The sequence below is a fragment of the Nicotiana tabacum genome, chromosome 5 (genome assembly GCF_000715075.1).
Source record: "Nicotiana tabacum cultivar K326 chromosome 5, ASM71507v2, whole genome shotgun sequence".
Classification (NCBI taxonomy): domain Eukaryota; kingdom Viridiplantae; phylum Streptophyta; class Magnoliopsida; order Solanales; family Solanaceae; genus Nicotiana; species Nicotiana tabacum.
In genome coordinates this window covers 147,603,039-147,625,641 of record NC_134084.1, presented here as the reverse complement: position 1 = coordinate 147,625,641, position 22,603 = coordinate 147,603,039, and the positions used below count along the sequence as shown (strand labels likewise).

The 22,603-nt window shown below is 35.8% G+C and overlaps 2 protein-coding genes across 2 annotated transcripts; one reads left to right on the top strand and one right to left on the bottom strand.

Annotated features, from left to right (window-relative positions):
• Positions 1-3,144: 3,144 nt before the first annotated feature.
• On the top strand, positions 3,145-7,358 carry LOC107795747 (jasmonate-induced oxygenase 2-like). Its single transcript, XM_016618429.2, has 3 exons — positions 3,145-4,114; positions 5,878-6,211; positions 6,826-7,358. The coding sequence occupies exons 1-3, from the start codon at positions 3,627-3,629 to the stop codon at positions 7,072-7,074; spliced, it is 1,071 nt and encodes a 356-aa protein (XP_016473915.1). The 5' UTR covers positions 3,145-3,626; the 3' UTR covers positions 7,075-7,358.
• Positions 7,359-10,633: 3,275 nt separating this feature from the next.
• Positions 10,634-20,739, bottom strand: LOC107795748 (PHD finger protein ALFIN-LIKE 1). The gene is made up of 5 exons (XM_075254187.1): positions 20,420-20,739; positions 20,271-20,303; positions 15,423-15,645; positions 11,347-11,467; positions 10,634-11,134 (listed from the first exon to the last, which is right to left on the bottom strand). The coding sequence occupies exons 1-5, from the start codon at positions 20,502-20,504 to the stop codon at positions 10,883-10,885; spliced, it is 714 nt and encodes a 237-aa protein (XP_075110288.1). The 5' UTR covers positions 20,505-20,739; the 3' UTR covers positions 10,634-10,882.
• Positions 20,740-22,603: the final 1,864 nt, after the last annotated feature.

The window sequence follows — 22,603 nt, the reverse complement described above, 5'->3', positions numbered from 1 at the left end:
ATGCCACATCTTTAGCAGTGTTTGCGTCTGAGGTTGGGCTATGGGTAGGGGCCTCCTTGTAGGCATAATTAAAGGGCCTAGTGAAATTTTTAGTGTCGATTCCGTCAGGCCCCATTCGCGCCTTGTGTTTGGTGTTGTACTTGGGTTGGGCCTACGTGCATTGGGCTACTTGGGAGTGGGGGTGGGATTTTGTTTATTGACATAGTCACTAGGCCTATTGTAATTCTTGGACTTGGTATTATTGGACTTAAAATTGTATTGAAAAGTTTTGGTTTCCAGAAACTTACCTGAGTTTGCATCGAACATCTTTACCTGGATCTTTTGGGATTTTGGTGCATGAGGATGATTGTTTTCGTTTCCGTTGTTCCTTTCCTTCGTCGTTTGTTGACTTGTTTTCTTACGTCTAGGGAAGGTGACTGTCTTCCATCCATCTTCCTTCCCTTCTTTAGTGTCTATCCCTAAATTTTCTAGGCCTTCTTGTGATAGTGGTGTTGGACTTTTTTGAAGTTGTAATTTTTTATTGTGTGACCAATTCTTCCACATGTTGTGCATAGTGTACCTTCAACTTCATAAATCACTACTTGCTTGTGGTCACCAATGATTACTGATGTTGTCACTAGAGTTTCCAGGGGTACTTGAATATAGATGCGTGCGTATCTTCCTCTCAACGTAGAAGAGGTGCATGAGTTAATTTTAAGTAATTTGCCCAGTTTCCTATCAACTTTTTTCAATATTTCTTTGTCATAAAATTCTGTTAGTAGTTGGGGTATGCGAATCCATATGGCTGTGGAAGAGAGAGTAGCTTTTTGTGGTACGAATTTTGGTTTCCATTTATGTACTGATAGAAAAATTTCAAAAACAACTATGGCCCTAGATATAGTGCCTTAACCATATTTTTCTCTAGACTAAATTTGATAATGAAGAAGTCCCATCCTAGTCAAAGTTTTGAGCCAATGAGAATCATAAACGAAACTACAAAAAGAGTAGAAATAGAGACACGTGCATATATAAAAAAAATACTGAAAAGTTGTAGAGGCAGGACTCTATGTCGGCCGAATATTATTTATAAGACAATACGACGATGACGTTATTTTCTGCCTTCAACTAATTTTCTGATTCTCTGACTCTAAAACGCAGAAAAGTTTGTGCCGTGAACTCGTACTTTGCGGCACCTCTACCATTTTATTATTACTCCTTCGGTTCAATTGTCCTATTTTAAGTGATTGAGTCACAGATTAAGAAAGAATAAAAAAAGTTACTCCTTCGTGAGATACTTTCTTTTGTAGTATGTTCTAAAATAATTGATATATTTTTAAATTTAAAAATATTTTAACTTTAAACTCTTTATTTTACCTATTTTACAAGAAGCTTTTATAACGATATAAATATCATGATCACACAAAGCTTTTACCCCTTAAACATTTAAGACCACAAATTTGAAAAATCTTTTTTTTTTCTTGAACTCTGTGCCGAGTCAAAGTACATCATCTAATTCGAAACGGATGTAGTATAATTTACAATTTTAAACAAATCATAAATAATTGTATGATAATAAGTCATTACATCAAAAATAATATAAAAACTTAAAGTTAATTATTTTTTAATATAAAGCCGTATCATTCTTTTTAGAATAAGTTAAAAATAAAAGTAAATCACGTTAATTGGGACAAAGGGAGCTAGTATATACTATTTAAGTTCACTAGGAGTATCAAATCGAGCGAATTGCTTTCATATTTTTTGGGGGGTTTCCCAACCGGTGTTAAGTACTCACATTAAAGTCCGATTATATCCGGATTTGTGTCGCGTAGGGCCCCATTCTGGAGGAAGCGCTCCCTACCAAGGACTTCTCCATACTCAGGGCTCGAACTCGAAACCCCTGGTTAAGAGAAGAGCAATTTCATTCGCTGCACCACATTCTTTGATGGTGAATTGCTTTTATATGGTTACTGTTAATGAGTGAATATCACTCCATTTTATTTATTTTTGGATTTCTTTATTTTTGTTCGAGCTAAGAATGCGAATTCATTTTGTAAATTAGCGTTGACAAAATTGAATTCGAGAGCTTTGACTCATCTGTTATGTCATATTAAATTTGATGAGCATTTTTAAAGTTTAAACTGTTAAAAGTACTCACAATTATTTTGTCAGGTAGTATTATGTTCTTATTGGAGCGTGACAACCAATTCTTTTCTGATACTTTCAAGAGAAATGGATTAAGATCTCATTATATGTACCTTGTGTGCTAAAATCAATAAAGTTGACTAAAACTCATATATACATAAATTACTGCTATCTGATTGTAGATTATAAATTGTGATAATTAAATGAAGATAAAGCCTCCGTTCTAGTTAACAATGTGAACGACTGACTCTTAGGCAGATGGATGCAATGCGCCGATACGTGAACCTGCAGGCTTAAAATTGCAACCTTTCTCTCTTATTTCGGCCGAGAATTAATTGCAATCTTTTCCTTCGCAGTTTTGCAGGCGCCCTCTCATATATCTTTTTGTCTTTCCGCTATTAAATATCGATTAAAGTATGGTTATAATATTTCATAATAGACTTTACCTAATTAGCCTAACAACCTACACTCCTCGATCTGCATGGCTATTGGCAACCATATATTCCACAAGCACGTGTGGGGGAATAGAGAGAAAGTGGCACAAATATATTCAAGATTTAAATTTTATAAATTCGTGATAATAAATTTACTATATCTACTTCAGTTACTTTATTCAAAATGTAATATTATATAAGGTCTCTATCAAAATTAGTAAGTTCGGTTGAATCAAGGGCAGAAGGAGATTCGCCGAAAAATAACTGTATATGTAAGACAAAATTCGTTTTGTACCTCTACGTATTACATTTTGAATTCCCTTAACACAACCCAAAAATATAGCTCAGTGGTTAAGGGGGTTAACGTGAGGTAGCTGGTTCATTTCCATTGGCAATGTCTCTTTTACTTTTTTAACTTTTTCTTTCTTGAATACCCTTAGCGATTCGTTCCTAACCCATAATTTATATTGTACATCCATCTCCCGATCGAGAGAGAAGTAAAGACCATCACGGCGCTCAAACTCATGTCTATTTTTTCTTTTTTTGTCATATAAATATGTCGTTCTATCACCACATTTCCTACTCTTCGAGATAACTCAAACTCCAAAACCACAAATCTTTAATCCTCCTACTTTCTCTATATATTTGTTCTTTAGCAGTGACACTGTATACACACATATAACTATCATTTCAGTGCTTTCACATTATCATCTAGACTCCTCCTTTGTCCACAACTTATAGCTTTTACACTTGAGTATTAAATATTCTACTTCCATATCCCTCTCTTCTGTCTTCCCGACCAATAAAACAATAATCTAACCTACACGAGATTTAACATCTTACGTACTACAAAGACAACATCCTCGTGTTATAGCTGAATATATCATTAAACCTCGGTCCCCATGAAAACCACGTTCTCAAGCTCACGTCAATTTCGTTTCTTTTAATCATTATCTTCCACTTCCACCCTGTCCTCACTGCTATAGATCGAAACTATATATTGACAATCTTGAGGAATAACATCCTCGCATAACAGTAAGCAGTACTGAATAAACGAGGTACAACAGAATAATGAGTCGCTTGGAAAGCTGGCCAGAGCCAATTATTAGAGTTCAAGAACTATCAGAAAGTGGCATTCAAGAAATTCCCGAACGTTTCGTGAAAAGGCCAGCGGACAGACCATGTTTGCTGGAGACTGAGGCCAACATTCTATTAATTGACCTCGATAACTTGAACTCCTGCGATGAATCTGTTCGGCAGGAAACTATGAAACTCATTTCCCAGGCTTGTCGCGACTGGGGTTTTTTCCAGGTGGTGGGTCATGGCGTTAACCATGACCTGATGGCAAAAACTCGCGGTGTTTGGCGCGAGTTTTTCCATCTTCCGTTGGAGGAGAAGCAGAAATTTGCAAATTCACCGATTACTTATGAAGGTTATGGGAGTAGGCTTGGAGTGGAAAAGGGTGCTAAATTGGATTGGTGTGATTATTTCTTCCTTCATTATCTTCCTGAGAAGTTAAAGGATGAGAATAAATGGCCTAGTATTCCAATTTCATGCAGGTGAACTTTCATTATGCATTTTCCCATTTAGTGATCGCTTAGCCCTAGGTAACTTGTCTCATTAATGATATGATCTCAACATTAGCTTATACAGAGTGATATTTATGTGTTAAACATATAATTAAATAAATAAAAGTGTAATCTCTCTAATAGCTCGTTATAAACATAATTAAATAAATAAAAGTATGCTCTCTCTAATAGCTCGTTATACAATTAAATATAGTATTAGATTAGGGGTGGCAATTTGAGCCCTAACTCATCCAACCCGCCCAACCCGTCCAGAGATTAATGAGTTGGGCTACAAACATTTTAGTTTATGGGTCTATTTGGGCTAAGCCTAAGTTAACCCATTATTTTTTATAGTTCATTCTAACCCATGAAGCAGCCCAAATATAACCCATAAAGCTCACCCAAAAAAACAAAGGGTCTCAACCCAATTTATCTAGAAATTTACTTAGTTGCCCCAATTTTACTCTTTTTTTTGTATTTTCAATTTTCTGCACTACCCACCCTACCCCCACCCCCAAACTCCCTTCTAATTTTTTTTTACTTTTTTTTTGTATTTTCTGTTTTTTCATTTTTCTAATTTGTTATTTAAGAAAATATATTTTGATTCTCAAAATACTAATAGCATTTATTTACCTTTTATACATAGGTGTATAAAAGGTAGAAGACTTTGTTTATGCAAGATAAGGATGGTTCTAAAACATGGGTCAAGTTGGACGCGTTAGGCTATGACCCATTGTTTAGCTCATCTTGACCCAACTCATATTAGCCCAAGTATACTTTGGGCTGGGTTGGACAATGACTCATTTATTGACTTAACCCATCTTGATCTGCCCAAATTCAGCTCAACCCGCCCATTATCACCCCTAGTATCAGAGCAGGTAGAAGTCTTGAGATTGAGTTTCACGCTATGTCCCATTACCAAAAAGAATTTCTATTGTTCATAAAAAAACGCACGTTAAAGGGTGTGGTGAAGATATCATTAAATAAATAAAATTGTTATTTTCTCTAACAATTTAAATTTTTAGATAAGATAATCACACACATTAACATTATAAAATTAAATGAAGAAAATCATTCACGTGACATATATACTTAACTGATCAACATGTTTATCAATAAAATACTATATATACATCTTAAGATATATATATATATATATATATATATATATATATATATATATATATATATTCTCTTTTTCATCCACATCTAGGTTTGTGACAGTGGTCCTTAGTTGGCGAATGGTCCTTGCACTAGTTATATGTTACTAGTTGTCTTTCCTCGTGTTTTTCTATAGCAGAATTCTCATGTCAAACGCGGTAATGCACATGGTATTTTAAGTATATTGAATTTAGTGTGATCAAGGGAATTAAAAAAAAAAAAAAGTAAGCACGTGAAAAAGCCAACAGAAATCAGCACTTAATATGTATAGATTAAAAAAAAATTAATCTTAATTATATTCGTAGTTTAATTTTTCCGACAAAAGAAGGTTCAAATTAACCTCTCCTGTCTCCCTAACTCCGCCTCTAAATTATCGATAGTGTTTAAATTGCCAGTACAGTTTTAGCAGGTAAAACCATGCTTGTTTATAAAAGGTTACATGTAATATATATATATATATATATATATATATATATATATATATATATATATATATATATATATAAGTTATATTCGTATACATTTTTTTGGTCATATTTTGACTTCTAACTTTATCCCTTTTTTCATTTATTTTTACTTTTATGACCTCTCAGGGAAATAATTTCAGAATATGGACAAGAAGTAGCTAAGCTAAGCAAGAAGTTACTCAAAATCTTATCTATAAACCTCGGATTAAACGAGGATTATCTACACCAAAGCTTTGGAGGAAACAGCGAAATAGGTGCTTGCTTAAGAGTAAATTTTTACCCAAAATGCCCCCAGCCAGATCTTACCCTAGGCCTCTCTCCCCACTCTGATCCTGGTGGCCTGACCCTTCTCCTCCCTGATATCGACGTTTCCGGCCTCCAAGTTCGTCGTGGCGATAACTGGCTAACTGTTAAACCTGTTCCTAATGCCTTTGTTGTCAATATTGGCGATCAAATTCAGGTAAATGTATCTCTTCTTTTTCTAGCTAGGTTAAAAAAAATTAAATACTTGTATTACTTTGCCATTTTCTAGTGGGCCCTTTCTAGGGGTAGCAGCACACAAGTAGCTCATGCCGCGCCTGAAGTCTCACTTGACAACCTAGCCGCTATAGACTTGGTCAAGTGAAACTATGAGCACCTTACGGACTATTTATGTGCCACTGCCGCTATAGAGTTGACCCATGACATAGCACTTGGGATCTAGAAGCCAATCCAATATTTTAAATTGGTCTCGTTATTCATAATTCTGGTCAGATGAATAAAGAATTGTTCGATCCGGGTTCTTATGAGCGTGATTATAATGACGTTCCTGTCAAGGGAGCTAGCGCATATCAATATGTTGTCGCCACATTTGGGAGCCATACTAGCTAGCTAGTATACTCATTGACGAACATAATTTGGTTTTTCAACACACTGTTGTATATGTAAAACCAAACATATATTTTATATCAAAAATTATTTCGAAATTCTACGTGATTGTTTATAGTACTAACTTTTTTCTCACTTAAATTCTGAATATGGTCGTCTATTTTTATCTCGTACATTTTATGAGTGTAGTTTTGATAATGATCACAGGTATTAAGTAATGCAATGTACAAGAGTGTAGAGCACAGAGTGATCGTTAATTCGGCCAAAGAACGTGTTTCCTTAGCATTCTTCTACAATCCTGGAGGTGACATACTCATCAAACCTGCAGATGAACTCGTGACCACGGACCAGTCGGCGTTATATCGTCCGACGACGTTCAACGAGTATCGAGCTTTAATCAGAACCAAAGGTCCTTCTGGAAAATCTCAAGTTGGATCACTAAAATCGCCCAGATAACCTTTTGTATTTAGGAAGTCATGACTAGCTCTATATGTATGGCAATATATGCTGCTTAGCAACTGCACATGATGTATTCTGATATTTCCATGTCATGTCTTTTTCGCTTTTGCCAAATTTAGCTTCTTTATACTAAGGGAACTTCAATATATCTTTTCCTTTTCTCCGTCAAAAATTCTTTATTGGTAATTTGGGTGCGAAAAAGGGTCTATGCACATTTATCTGTCTCTTTCTTCGGTGAAATTTTTACATATTCTTTTTGTATTGATTGTTTATTTTTATAACTCCCATCGTTTTTGTTTTATGTGAACTTGTTTAACTAGGCAAAGGGATTAAGAACGGAACAAAGACCTATGTAACTTTTGATTTTAAAACACTATAAAACTTTTGCTACTTGTGGCCTTAGATATTGGATTTGTGTAGCTACAAATTTGTGTACTTAAGGTAAAATGAGATATTTAATGTTTAATTAGTTTTAAATATAAAAAGGAATCAGTCTTTTTTAAACAAAATTTAGTATCACAAAAAAATAAAAAAAGAGAGTATTATTCATTGTTTCACTTTGTTGAGATCCTCTCATTCGTCCTCCTTGTCCTTCTCCCTCTCCTCCTTCTTCTCCTCCTCCTTCTTCTCCTCCTCCCTCTCCCCGATCCCGTCCCCATGTGAGGTTTTGATTAAATTTTTTTACTAAAAAAATATACCGTACAAAAATATATTAACTATTAAATACTAGTATAGTGGCAAATGGGATTCAAAGAAAATATTGCAGTGTTGAAGATGCAGGGACAATCACTAAGATATCGCTATCTAGGAGTTTGAGTTGAAGTAATACTCCCTCCGTTTCAATTGATGTGAACTCATTTGACTGAGCACGGAGTTTAAGAAAAGAGAGAAGACTTTTAAACTTGTGGTATAAAATGAAGCACATATATTTTGTGTGGCTATAAATCATTGCATAAAGGTAAATTGTTTCCAAATAGGAAAAGAGGTCATTCTTTTTGGCACGGACTAAAAAGAAAATAGGTTCACATAAATTGAAACGGAGAGAGTAGTTTTTATCTGGATAGCTTATAATAGTTGTAAGTCAAACAAAGAAAGTACTCTGTCATTCTTACTCAGAGGTCTCAGGTTCGAGCTCTGGGTATGAAGTCGTCTTTGTTAGGGAGTGCTTTGTCCCCCAATATGGGATTTTTCAGCGATAATCCAAATTTGATCGGGCCATAATGCGGACACCGAACACCGAGCGAAAACCAAAAAAAATAAAGAAAGCATGATACAATCTCAAATTTATATCTGTGGTTGAAAATTAGTTGACAATTAGGTACGACAACACATCTATTAGAGTTCTGAAGCAGCCCAAGGTTTTAGTGATAACAAATGTCTCAATCACTTTTGGCAACTTCACTTTTCTTTTAATTCTATCCTATTTTGTCTAAACCAAACATATTGAATTCCAACAATTTACCACATGTTGAATTTTCGCATTTAATTGTCTGTATTTTGTACTTATGAGTCAATTCAACACTCCATTAATGGGGATGGAATTGATAGTGATTATTATATATGACCTTGTTACAAATTCACAACCTTTTTCTAGATACACGTGGATAATATATGTATTTTGACTAATAAAAAGCCATTTGCTAGTAGTACTTTGATTTGTGTTCATAGAAATCTTAAATCCAATGAAATGCAGGGAATCTTAAATCCAATCATCATCTCAACATTAAAGCTGAAATTTTGAAGAGTTATCCATTTATCTTTTAAATTGAAGCACAAAAAGTAAATCAAAAATTTGTGAGACTTAGATCAGTGTCTTAATATTAATGCTTAGTCCCAAAACCTAGCCGTTTTAAAAATAGTTTTGCTTCTCTATAGAGTTGAGACATTAATTGAGCTCGAGTTACTTGTTGTGGAACCACTTCACCGGTTAATTGACTAATGCAGTTTCTGGAATGCAGCAAATGAACTTTTCAGACATGGATTGATTTCAAAGCAAACCTTGTAAAATTATCTTTAACTGTGTGCACCTCTAGACTTGAATACTCGTCTTAATTAGTTCAATTTGGGAGAAAAGATGGATTAATTCAAGTTAATAAGAAATTGTTGTATAAAATATATTTACCAATATGGAGATTTCCGTAATTTAATTTAAAGTTCTAAATATTTTTAAATAAGTGTAGAAAGAAACCTGAAGGTGGCGATATCTTGAAAGATTCAGTCGAGGAATGCCCATTATCTCCAAAATTTCCTTTTCAAGTTGAGATCAATTTGGATTGAAAAAGAAAATTATTAATTAATAATGATGATGACTTGGTAAAGGGTTGAGATTCTAGTACTTATCACAACCCTCAAAGAAAAACTAAAACTGACTAACTTCCTTCTCAAACCGATGATGTAATTCTTGCCTCCATTTTAGCCTCTCTTTTGATGAACCTATCCTCGCCACCCCAGCCCCAAGACCCCGACCTACCACCCTCCCTCGCCCTTACCCATTTCGTCTCCCTGTTTGTCTAAATTATATATTTTTCAAATTAATAATTAATAATAATAAGAAGAAGAAGAAGAATGACAACTTAGTAAAGGATTGAGATTCTAGTACTTATCGCAACCCTCGAAGAAAAACTAAAACTCACTCTGGCTTCTCAAAACGATGATGTACTTCTTGCCTCCATTTTAGTCAAAATAGCATGGTCTAGCCAGTTTTCGGACTGGTCATTCAAAAATAGTCAGCGTTTGCCAAGTCATTGAAAAATAACCACTATTTTGCTGCAACAGAGACCAGTCCAGCATAATATACTGGAGTTCGGTGCACCTGTGTATGAACTTTCAGCATGTTATGCTGGACCGGTATACTTTGCTGGCTCCAGTATAATATACTGGAGACTAGATCACCGGTGCTCCAAACTCCAGTATATTATGCTGGACCGATATATTATACTGGAACTCCAATATAGTTCCAGTATAATATACGAGTTCCAGTATACTGGATCTCCAGTATATTATGCTAGAGTATTTTTCCAGATTTTGAACAGTGTTTTCGTTCAGATTTATCTTTACATGAAAAATAGCTAAATTTCGATTACTTTTGAAACTGTGGCTATTTTTGAATGACCACTTTTAAATCTGGCTATTGTTGAATTTCTCTCTCTATTTTAGCCTCTCTTTGATGAATCTATCCTCGCCACCTGCCAACCCAGCCCCAAGACCCCAACCTACACCCTCCCCCCTGCCCATTTTGTCTCCCATAGTGTTTGTCTAAGTTGTATATTTTTCAAAAAATATTTTCTGCAACCTAACCAAACACCAGAAAATAAGTAAGACAACCACTTATTTTCGAAAAAAATATTTTCCAGAAAAATATTTTCCTTCGTACCAAACACACCCTTAGCCTATGAATCTTTGTATTCAATCTGTTTTCATATATGGATTCATATTGCTGGCTACTTCCAATTAGCAACCCCATTTTTGAAATCTAACTACTATGGGACACAGTCAAGTACTTTTCCAGAATCTAGACCTGGTAAACTCATTCAGATATAATGAACAAGAATCCAGATGCAACAATTAGTTTATCAACTACTACAAATCCATTATCATTACAGAACCTTTACAATAACTAAAAAGTTTTTGTATATATTGGGCGAACAGCCGGACATGAATTAAAGGATAAAAATTACATTTCTTTTCCAAGCGCCGCGTAAAGAAACATCACTATAAGAAACCATTACAAATGCAACATTGTTATACTATTCTGTTAATGGTCAGATCAATAACACTTATGGCCCCCTCATGGTTCATGAAACAACTACTGTCTTGCCCGCTTCAAGCTGCAAGATGGGCATTTATATTGCTTTATACTCTCAGCTTTAGCGGGAGTTATCTTAACACATTTCCCATGGTACCACCTCTCACAGATGTCACAGCCAATCCAAAATTCATCAGCACTATAATTCCCTCCACAGCTGCCGCATAGTGTCTCACCATGTTCTTCTTCTTCCTCCTTGTAAAGTTCATCTGCCAGCTTTGGAGTGCTTTTAGCCTGTCCATCAGTAGATTTCTACAGAATGTAAGGGCAGATCGTTAGTTGCCCAGGAGGTACACAGAAATAATAGATCAGGACATACTGAAAGAGAAACTATAAGGAACTACATATAGAGTTTTTGGCCTTAATCTCGAGCATAAAAAGTCTGAAGAATTTGAGTTAAGCATATTAATACAATGGCACCACTAATTCAGGCAGCAGAGAGAAGGTTATATTGCAGGCCCTACCTTCGTGCTACCACGAGATTTGCTTCCACTATCGGCAGTGGGCTTCTCTTTTACGTGTTTTCTTTCCGTCACAACTTCAAACACCGTTGGTAGTTCATTGATCATGCTGAATAGACGCTTCCTACACAAGAAGCAGCAGTGGTGATTCAGAATAATTCCTTTCTCCTTCTTAAACACCAATAAAGCACATCATATTATGCACATTCCTTTCGTCAAATTGCAGAAACTAGGAGATAAACTTTGTAATGGATACTATTTCAAACAGATTTTCTGAATAGACATAAAACAAAGACAAAAAAGGATTTGATAAGGATGAAATGTAGCTGACATTTGCATATAGAAAAAAATCCAAATAGGAAGTGTACACAGATGATTGCTGAGGGGTGAAAATAAATGCAGTTACAGCTTAAGAAGTTCCATATCAGACTTCTCCACAGAAAAGTTACATCATAAAGTAGAGACGCTCCAGAAACATGTTATGAAGTTTTAGCCAAGCATGAGAGACTAAAAAATAAAGAAAAAAGAAATTCTCTGTTCCGTTTTATATGGCACCTTTTACTTTTTAGTCTCTTTCAAAAGTATGACATATTTCTCTATTTGGAAACTTCTTAACTTTAAACTTCCCATTTTACCTAAATGATATGCTCTTATAGTCATAGAAATGTCAAAACATGTTACCATTCAGAAAAATAGACATACGAAGGCGCTTTCAAGGGAGGTGAGGGTCGTGGACAGGATATTTAGATCACCTTGAGTTGAGAAGGAAAATAAGCTATTCAAGTTGGCGCCTACTTGTGAAGAGTCATTATCGGCAAGATTCGTCTGTGTGCCACACATAGGATCTGAAGACTGAGGTCACTTCTTATCTTACGTGATTGACGGTGACACCTCCTACCACTGCAAGTTCTAAGTGTGTTTTTTGGTATGTACGAAAAGTCTTCTTTTCTTTTTAAATATTGTGTCCACTCAAATGCTGTCATATAAAACAAAATGACGGAATAGTTGTTTTTGGCTGCACATGGCCAGTAGACTGAGACTATTTTGTGATTTGGTCACCTCTACCACCACAACAAGAAAATGATGAAGGGATGGAATAGGGGAAAGAAAATTAAGAGGACTGCAAAAATGAAAATATTGAAAAGCTAAATGTCACAAATGCAAACCCAACCGAGGACGGAACAAGACTTAGATAAATACTTTTAACGCAAATAGTAGTGCTGGAATTCTTCATGCGGAATGTCGCTGGTATTCACATAGTGAAAGAAATTGCAGCTTGTAAGGCATTTATTTTTAAGTACCGGAATAATATGCCATACAAAAATTCCCAACTAAATATTAACCAAAAAAGTTGCTGGAACATCGACCGAAATTCAAGATTTAAAGGAGGGGCTCATCACCCAAACATTAATTGCATGTAGTATAAAGGGAAAAAGATTTAAAACAATGATTAGGAATTTAATGTTCAGATGAAATATACAACACCCAGACTCTAATATCATTATGAAGAATGAAAAGAAGTTTTAGAGAATGCTTTGCTTGAAAAGAAGACAGAAGAATAGCTAATAGTGGTTGGAAGACGCAATGAACTGGAATGGTCATAAGGAAATTACAAGAAATGTAACATTATTACAATAAGGAAAATTGGCAGGGGAGGTGACATAAGACCACCCGGCAGTGTTATCAAAGGCGAAAAGTGCAAAAAAGCTCTAAAGTCTGTTGGGGCTTAAAGCGCAAAGCGCAAATAAAGCATGGGCTCTAATGAAAAAGGCACAACCGGAGAAAAAGTAAAGATATGTATTTGTAGTACAAGACTAATAATCATAAGCATGAATAACAAATATATGGACAAAGAAGTTGAAAAAAATTTACGATAAAGTGAAAGATCAATTGTATAATGTCTCCTTTTCAGGGTTACACTCATTGGTAAAGAAAAGTATGCCTTAGAGCCTTGATGTGACACTAAAGCGCCCACAAAGCGAGGCGAAGCGCTCAACATGTTTTGAGCCTCACTTCAGGGCTTAAGCTCACTTTAAACGCGCCTTTGACAACACCGCCACCCAGTAGGGCCAAGCTATTTAGGTTCTACTACGATAACCTCTTTTACCATGTAAAAGGGTATAGGACAGAAGAGAGAACTTGTCTTGAATTGGTTATAGACAATATACAGGAAGGCTTCTTATTTCTTGATAAAGATTTATGTCCTTTTTTTTTTTTGAAGATGAAGAAGAAGCATGAGGGCTCCGTCTTTTAGGATACTAGAACAAAGGCACATCACTAAATGAAATTAGTAAAGTTAACTAAATATCGAGATTCCTAATTATGAAATAATTAAGAAGATTATTCTATACTATTACCAAAACACATAAAATGAATATAGAACATTCTGACATATATTACTAAATTATATTTCTCTTCCTTTTAACAACAATCAATAATTATAAACAGCAAAGAGTTCCTTGGCCCCTTGGCGAGTCCCCAATAGATAGAAGAATCCCAAAGTACAAATCAAGTACAAAAACATCATTACATTTTTTATAAATCTAAATCACTGCAATATAGCAGCTAAAATAAGCCCATGGACCTACAGACTAGAAGGAATATGCAACTTCTAATAAAATGGCCAGATTTCGGAAATGTAAAGGACGGACCAATGGAGAGGAGTGCACACCAGATGTCCAGAAGATTATCTCCTCAAAGATAGCCAATGTGTAAAGAATTGTATAAAAGCTCTTACAACAATCTCTAGTAACTTTAAATCACAGCTAAAATCAGCGAACAACAGGATGGTATTCACAAGAGATAATAAAAAAGGTAAAATGTTGTGCAGTGAAGTTTTGCTCTTGACGGACAGCGTGAGTTATGGATTGACTTCTAACTCCAATTAAAGATTATTTTAGTAAGCAAATGCACAAGGGAGACAACATACAATCAAGCACAATGTACAACCTCTCTATCGGACAAGTATGACTAACATATACAACCAACAGAATACATTCCCTCCACCCATAAGAAACATCTACAAACATATATATTCTGAATAAAAAGAAAAGCACCATTTTGAATGATAGAGTTCGTGTTACCAACATTGAAATAGCAACCAGGTTGTAACAGAGCAGATAGCTTAAACAGATAAATGTTTCATTTAAATCTAAAACTGAAAAAGGAATAACTATGTTCTTTTCCCACAGAGTTTCCCCATAAAAAACTCACTTTACATTCCAATGGATCCTATAATGACATCCTGGCGGCACCCATTAAGAAGGAAAATTTGTAGAATTAGACAGTACTCCGATATAGACATATCAGTGGAAAATATTATCAACATGGTCTTCCATTGTGTATAGTTAAACATAGTAAGAGCATCAGTAAGCACATTCCATCCTGCACATTCATGTTACTTATTAATGCCTAAATCAAATGCTATAGATTCCTCGAATCATGACTTGCTAACAGTTCTTGAAACCCTTAGAAATTCTAGACGGAAGTTACATTTAGTTAAGGAGAACTGTTTTATAATAGTAAGATTGCAATATAACTTATATTAGGTCTGGGTAGGGATAAGTATGAGATTTAGAGAATCACTTTTCTAGAGAACCCCTAAGGTTTAAGAGACAAATTACTCGCCATTGCTAGCTTGAAATGGGCTCAAATAGAACGAAATATATAGAGGATTCAAATCTAGTTTGCGATTAAGGCGTAGTTGATTATTGATTATTTCTCCAAAACTGCATACAGCCAAAAGGACATTTAGAGTAAGGATAAGGAACAGACTCGCTGCTAAAGTTCAGTCCATTAACCACTAAAATGTTCCAACTTTAGCCAGTTAGCAACTGAACTTACATCCTCATAAATAGTTATCTAATTTTTTAGCCTGAGACAACAAAAGAATAGCAGGAACCACAGGGAGTAAGAGAGAGACAATCCATACAGGAAAAATAACTAACCCTATTCACCCTTTTAAGAGTTAAGGACCATATTAGTTTAAATTACAGTGAAGAGAGAGCTGGTGGAGGTCAGGTAGATCACAGCTAGACAACAGAAACAGTGAAGAGAGAACCTGTATCTTAGAAGAGTACCTCTCATTTTGGTTAAGACGAGCTCCGATAAAGAAAGCCACAGAAAGCAACCAACAATCACTGTGCACGGCGACCAGTGAAAGCCAATCTCTACGAGTCATTCCATCCCTCGCGAAATTTATCCCAAGTGCTGGCTCTGGGAGCTCAGGTGGAACTTCTTCGGCAGGAAGGTTGACTTCCCAGGTTTCATTCGGATGTCCATACAGGCACAAATTTTCCTTCTCTACACCCAAGAAATGAAACAAGAATAACACAAAATCAGATAATATAATGTCAAAACCATACAAATTTGGAACACAAATTACTTTCTTCTAAACGTACAGAAAACAAAATAAGCCACTGAAGGCAAAGTAAAACACTTTGTATAGATAACAACGAGCCAATTTTTTTTATAATCGTGGTGTCTGGGCTAGCTTATTCGATGCTTCTTTTCCATGGCTCCTCATTGTTGTTTCTGGCTGTTTATTTTTCATTATTGTTGTGCTATGGCTTCACTGAGCCGGGGGTCTATTGGAAATAGTCTCTCTATCTCTATGAGATCGAGGTTAAGGTCTGCGTACACACTACCCTCCCCAGACCCCACTGTGTGAGATACACTGGATTTGTTGGTGGTGGTGGTGGAGGTGTCTGGGCTAGCTTGCACACACCTCGACTAATTCCATGGGTTACGTGCTAGCTCCCAACAGTATAGGTACCACGTAACTCTATCCACCAAGCTTGGACAAATAGGAACTGGAACCAAGTCAACTATTTAAATGGAGAATAAGATAGAGGCCTGCCCATTATTGTAACGACCCGACTTGTCGTTTTAAGAATTAACGCCTCGTTCAACGACTTAAGATCTCAACCAGCTTCGTAATATGTATTATGACTCGCATGTGAGGTCGAGTTTGGTTTTCGGAAGATTCGGAGTTAAATATAAAGAATATTTTGAGGCTTAAGTTGGAAAAAAGTCAACCGGATGTTGACTTATGTGTTAGAGGGTTCGGATGTGAGTTTTGATGGTTCGGTTAGCTTCGGGAGGTGATTTGTGACTTAGGAGAGTGATCGGAAGTGGTTTTGGAGGTACGGTATAGAATTAGGCTTGAATTGGCGAAGTTAGTATTTTGGCGAATTCCGGTTGATAGGTGAGATTTTGATCCGAGGGTCGGAATGGAATTCCGAGAGTTTCTGTAGCTTCGTTATGTCATTTTGGACTTGTCTGCAAAACTTGAGGTCATTCGGACTAGTTTTCATGTGTTTCGGCATCGGTTGTGAAATTTGAAAATTAAATAAGTTCTTAGGCTTGAATCCATGCATAATTGGTGATTTTGATGATATGTGATGTGATTTGAGGCCTCGACTAAGTCCGTGATGTGTTTTCAGACTTGTTAGTGCTTTTGGTTGAGGTCCCGGGGGCCTCGGGTGTGTTTCGGATGAGTTTTGAGCGAGTACAGACACCCCGGAACTTAGAAAAATGGCGAGGGCAGCAGTGGCGGCGTGGACCGCGCTCCTTCTCGTGTTGGGCGCACGGCCGCGCAGGGGAAGAATCTGCAGGTCACCGGTCCTACTTCGGAAGCTCATCTTTTGATCCGCAAGGAATTTTGAGGTGATTCAAAAATGAAAGTTGTAGCCCTTCGTGTCTAGTTTCCAGAAAGGTAAAGATATCGCAATTTGGATATATGTAGAGAAAGTTATGGCCAAAATACTAAAGCCTGTCCCTGCAGAGCAAGGCCTGCGCGACCGCGGACGTTTCTGCGCGGACCCTGCTGATTTTGCGCGGACCGCGGTCATTTTGTGCGGTCAGCGGTGTCGGAATCCGAGGGGTACTCTATAAATACGAGGTTTTAGGTTTTTATTTAATATTTTGACCTAGAGAGCTCGGATTTTGGTGATTTTTCGAAGGTTTTTCAAGAAATTGGTCGGGGTAAGTGATTCTAACTCAGATTTGGTTAGAGTACATGAATCTATCACTGAATTCATCATTTAATTCGTGATTTGAGATGGAATTTGGGAAGAAAATTGTGGAACCTTTCAAAAATGTAAAATGATGATTTGAAGGACCAAATGGTATCGGAATTGGATAATTTTGGTATGGTTGGACTCGTGGTTGAATGGGTGTTCATATTTTGCTCCTTTCGTCGGATTCTGAGACGTGGGCCCCGCGAGCAATTTTGAGTTAAATTTCGGATTTTAATGGAAAATGTAGAAATTCATATGTAATTAATTCTTATAATTTTTATTGACTGAATCGAATTGTTTATGACTAGATTTGAGAATTTCGGACACGAATTCGCGAGGCAAAGGATTGAGTTGGTCGTGGAAGTTCGAGGTAAGTGTTTGGTCTACCCTAGCTTGAAGGAATAGGAGTTGAGTATATTTGCTACTTGTTATGTGATGTGTCCGACGTATAGGCATGGTGACGAGTATCTATACGTTGGGGGTCGAACATGCCCGTGAGTCTTGTATTATAATTGTTGTGACTCCGTTGTAGTTTATTGCGCTTCATGTGTTATTATTATTATTGTTCCCTTGTTGGAATGTTTGTTTTGATAGTATTGTTCCCTTGTTGGGATGGTTGTTTTGATAGCATTGTTCCCTTGCCGGGAAAGTTAATGAAGTAATTGTTGTTCTTGAACTTCGAGGAGCAATGACTCAAGTTATAATACGAATTGTGAAAATTTATGAGATAATTGCATACTTTGGAGCATTGGCTCAAGTGTTAGAGTGAGTTATGAAATGAAAGTGAAAGAAAGAGAAAGAGGCATCAATTGTTCTATTGCCGGGAAATTTATATTATTAATGTTGTCCCCTTGCCGGGATCTAAATTGTTTACTTATTGTTCCCTTGCCGGGATTCCTATTTTAGCCTTGTCTATTCCCTCGCCCCATTGTTTGTGATTGTTGCTTGGGTGAGGAAGAGTGATAAAGCACGAAGGGTGATGCCGTGTATTGTTGTTTGTGAGGAAAGAGTGTAAAGCACGAAGGGTCATTCCGTGCCATGATATAAATGTTAATGCACGAAGGGTCATTCCGTGCCATGATATAAATGTTAATGCACGAAGGGTCATTCCGTGCCATCATTATGTGAGGTAAAGAACGAAGGAAAATGCCGTGTACTTCATATGATTGATTTGGTGAGAACGAGAGTAAAAGCACGAAGGATGATGCCGTGCAACTGTTGTTTTCCTACTCACTGTTGATGTGTTTACTTGTTATTAACAATTCAAGTGTATTAACTAGTTAGGTCCCTTTACTGTTGTGACCCATTGTGTTCGAATCCATAGTGTTTACGATACCTCGCCTTATTTATTTGTTTGTGTTCAAAACTCCAAATTTCAAAAAAATTGTCACATTTTTAACTCAATTGATTTCTCGTATTAAAGGTACTAATTCATTCGATATTGTACAGTAATTGAAAAGGGTATTTTCTTTATCAAATGATTTCAGAAATAAATAAATAATAACGTCATCTTTTCTTGTTGATTTCCTAATTGCGTTGGGAGATGTACTCTACTTTATGTTAAGTGAATGAGGCTCCTTGAACATTCTTAATTGTATTGGGTTATGGAACCTATGAGCTGAGTAACATGAGAATATTGTTGTGCAATGTAAGACAGAAATATGTGGGCACAAGGTGCCGGGGAAAATATTATGGTTTTATTTAATGGCACGTGAGCTGTCCGTGCGGTTGTGACATAAATGTGGGCACGAGGTGCTATGAAATTTCGAAAGTGGGCTGAGACCTATATTATTTATGATTATGATATGAGGTGTCACAAGGTGACCTTTACTCGAAAGAATTATATTCGAAAGATGCTTATATGAAAGATATCTATTTGAAGGAAATATATTCAAAATATATTTATTGAAAAACATATTATCTTAGAGATTATTACTTGAAGGATTTATAAGCGAAAGATTTATATTTGAAGGACTTGATTAATTGATTGCATTTGTATTTGTTATTTGTTGAGAAGCAATTTTGGTGTTCTTGTTGCCAGCTATTTATATCATTGGTTGATCATCGTTGCCATTATTATTATTTGCTTCATATTATTTTGTACGCTATAAACTGCACAGGTTTATGTGAGTGTCTGGTCCTAGCCTTGTCACTACTTCGCCGGGGTAGGCTAGACACTTACCAGCACATGGGGTCGGTTGTGCTGATACTACACTTCTGTACATTTTTGTGTACAGATCCATGCCTTTGATCGACGGTAGCTATTCGTTGCGGTGGAGACTCAAGGTAAACCTGCTATAGCATTCGCAGTCCTCAGAGTCACCTTCAATTGTACTTATTTCCATTTGTTCCCTTTGCTTCGGAACAGTGATGTAATCATATTGTATAACTACTCTTAGAAAGGCTTGTGACTTGTACTATCGGTTTTGGGAATTGTATTTTGTTCAGAGTAATTTAATTTAAAGTTAGTGAATACCCATATTATTTCAGTAAATGTTAGGCTTACCTAGTTTAGAAACTAGGTGTCATCACGACTTCTTTGGAGGGATTTTTGGGCCGTGACAATTGTCTGCCAAGTTTTGAAGTTGGATACAGTGGATTTCTCAATTATAAAAGTAATGATATTGTTGGCGAATTTTCCAATTTCTAAAGGAAACCAATTTCTTTTGATTTTTGTTTAACAGCAGTTCATCCATTGTCAATCTACCTGTATCCCAATAATAAAACCAATCTGATAAATTAGTGAAAATTAATTGAAAACCCCACGTCCTGGTTAAATAAGCAATATCAGAATTCACTCAATAGACTAAAAAAGCTCAATGCTTCAAATAACAAAATCAAATTAAGCTTGCAAATTATTTTTCACCAAAAAATTAGGGCATGCAATTAGAAGCTCAATGAAATTACCTGGATCACAGAGATTGTAAAATTCATCCACATCTGAAAAAAAACCCAAATCAATTTTAAAAAGGGAATCTTTACAAGAAACAACATGAATTTGAATATATATATACACACACATCTACTGTGTGTGTGTGTGTGTGTAAATTAAGTACCATATGTTAAAGCACGAACTATTCCAGTACGGCGAGCGTTATAATCTTTGAAGATCTCTTCTACAGTTCTCGGACTTGATGACATTTTTTACAAATAGAAATTAAAAATTTATTCTGAGATCTCTGATAAAGAAGAGGAAGAGTTTCAGAAAACTGATCTTACAAATTTCATATACAGATTTAAAGAAAAAAAATAATATGGAACGGAATTGAATTTGATGAGAGCTGAGTATTTGGAGCTCACGTAAACGTTACGTGAGAATGTATAAACAGAAAAATTAAGAAACAAACAGCGGCAGGAAAGCGGGTTAATAGACACTATGTTTTACTATTGCTTGAAAAAGGTTAATTAAATATATATGGAAATTTTACAGACTATTATAAACCAAAACCATTTTAAAATATTATTACACCCTATTTTTTTATTTTATAGCAAAATAAATATTTATTTTACACCTACTATTGAGACATAAAATACGCCAATTATGTTTTTTCTCTCTCTTCCTCTCTTTCTCCCTCAAATCAACAAAATTCTTTGTGTCATCATCGTGGTTGTCATTAGAATTATCGTCGCGTCATGATCCACTATTGGCTCATCCTATTAGGCGAACAAGTCTGTCCATGGTCACGCCAAAGAGGATTTGAGGGCTGCATTTTTGTTCGTCTTCATTTTTAGTTTTGATACAATATATACAGTATTTTGCTTGGTGTAGACATGTGATTTTTGACCCTCTCCAAGATTTTACACATTTTAGTGTTAAATATTTAGTTTAGGTCTAATATTGCTACTTTAACTAATTTTGAATCTTTTACTTTATTTTGTCACAAAAATAAAAATTACAAAAATATTTTCTTTTATTTAGCTTATTGATATTTTATCTAGTTACTTTTAGTTTATGTACCTTTCATAAAATTAAAAAATACAAAAATTGTACCTTATTTTTATCTTTATATAATCTTGAAAATACAAAAAAAATAGTTTCATATTTTAATATAGTTTAGTTTAATTAATTAGAATTAGTTTTTGCATTGTGTAGTATTTTTATCTTATATTAAAGGGAGTTAACTAAGGTTTTGGACCACAATTTTAAGAGTCTTAGAGTCGAATTTTAGGACCCAATTCGGATTTATCTCAAAAATTCAAGCCCAATACCTAATACCCATTAAGCTAAGCCTAGAGACCCCTCTAGACTCTTCTTCTTAACAAAATAAACAACCCTACAGAACCTAACACAAACCGGGCGTTTTTCATCAAAGAGACCCCCCATCCCCTGAACTTCTTCTCCTCCATTCAAACAACAGACCTTACCAACGATCACCCCTGAACCTCACGCCAACCACCCAATAACTACCCCTGAAACCAGCGACCATCTCTGACCCCATCGTCGCTTCGTCTCCTCCACACCTTTGAAGCAGCGACTGCTGCTTCTTCACAACTCTCATCCCTCCTCCAAAATCACTGGCGACGCCCCTTCTTCACCAAAAAATTGGTCACACCCAGTTCGAAAATACCGACCAACGAAAACCCCTTCTTCTTAAAAACCATCAGCATCCACTAAACTCCCGTCTACAATAACTTTGTGTGTATATATATAGCTACATACTCTATACAGATTTACACACTAACAATGAGCAGAAATTCACGAGAGTCAAAACAGTCAAAACATTAAATCTCTATTTCTAGTTTGAAGCATTTTCATCAAGTTCGAGTTTGGGTTTCGAGCTGTCCGTTTGCAAATCCGAGGTGCCGATTTGAGGTCCGTTGTTGAATATTGTCACGGTTCCGGCAAGTTTCGAGGTCTGGATTGTAGTTCCGTTTGAGGTTTCCATTTTTGGTCCAGTTAATAGTGATTAATTCTGTTTTTTGTGTGAAGGTTCAATGAAAGACTTACTTCTTTCATTTTGTATTGTTCTGATTACAATGTTTATGACTACGTATTTTGTTCCTTGTGAAACACGTGTGAAGGAGTTGTGTCTTCTCCGATTATTTGTTCTTATTTGATTGTAGAATTTCATTATTAGTTTAAGTAGCAAATTTCTTACCCATGTGATTATAAATGTACATGATTACTGCATTAAAATTCTTTTGATAAGTTAGTGACCTCACACTAAAACTACTAAGCTCAAGGCAATAATGAACTTATCACTTTGGTTATTTTCAACATGCGCCGTCATTTTTTTCTT

Excerpts from the sequence above, each read along its gene's own strand:
- LOC107795748 (XM_075254187.1), bottom strand. The coding sequence starts at position 20,504 with ATGTCATCAAGTCCGAGAACTGTAGAAGAGATCTTCAAAGATTATAAC. Across the intron at positions 20,304-20,419 it reads AGTTCGTGCTTTAACATATG|ATGTGGATGAATTTTACAAT; the intron begins GTACTTAATTTA and ends GTTTTTTTTCAG. Across the intron at positions 15,646-20,270 it reads TTACAATCTCTGTGATCCAG|AGAAGGAAAATTTGTGCCTG; the intron begins GTAATTTCATTG and ends TCTTGGGTGTAG.
- LOC107795747 (XM_016618429.2), top strand. The coding sequence starts at position 3,627 with ATGAGTCGCTTGGAAAGCTGGCCAGAGCCAATTATTAGAGTTCAAGAA. Across the intron at positions 4,115-5,877 it reads AGTATTCCAATTTCATGCAG|GGAAATAATTTCAGAATATG; the intron begins GTGAACTTTCAT and ends ATGACCTCTCAG. Across the intron at positions 6,212-6,825 it reads ATATTGGCGATCAAATTCAG|GTATTAAGTAATGCAATGTA; the intron begins GTAAATGTATCT and ends TAATGATCACAG.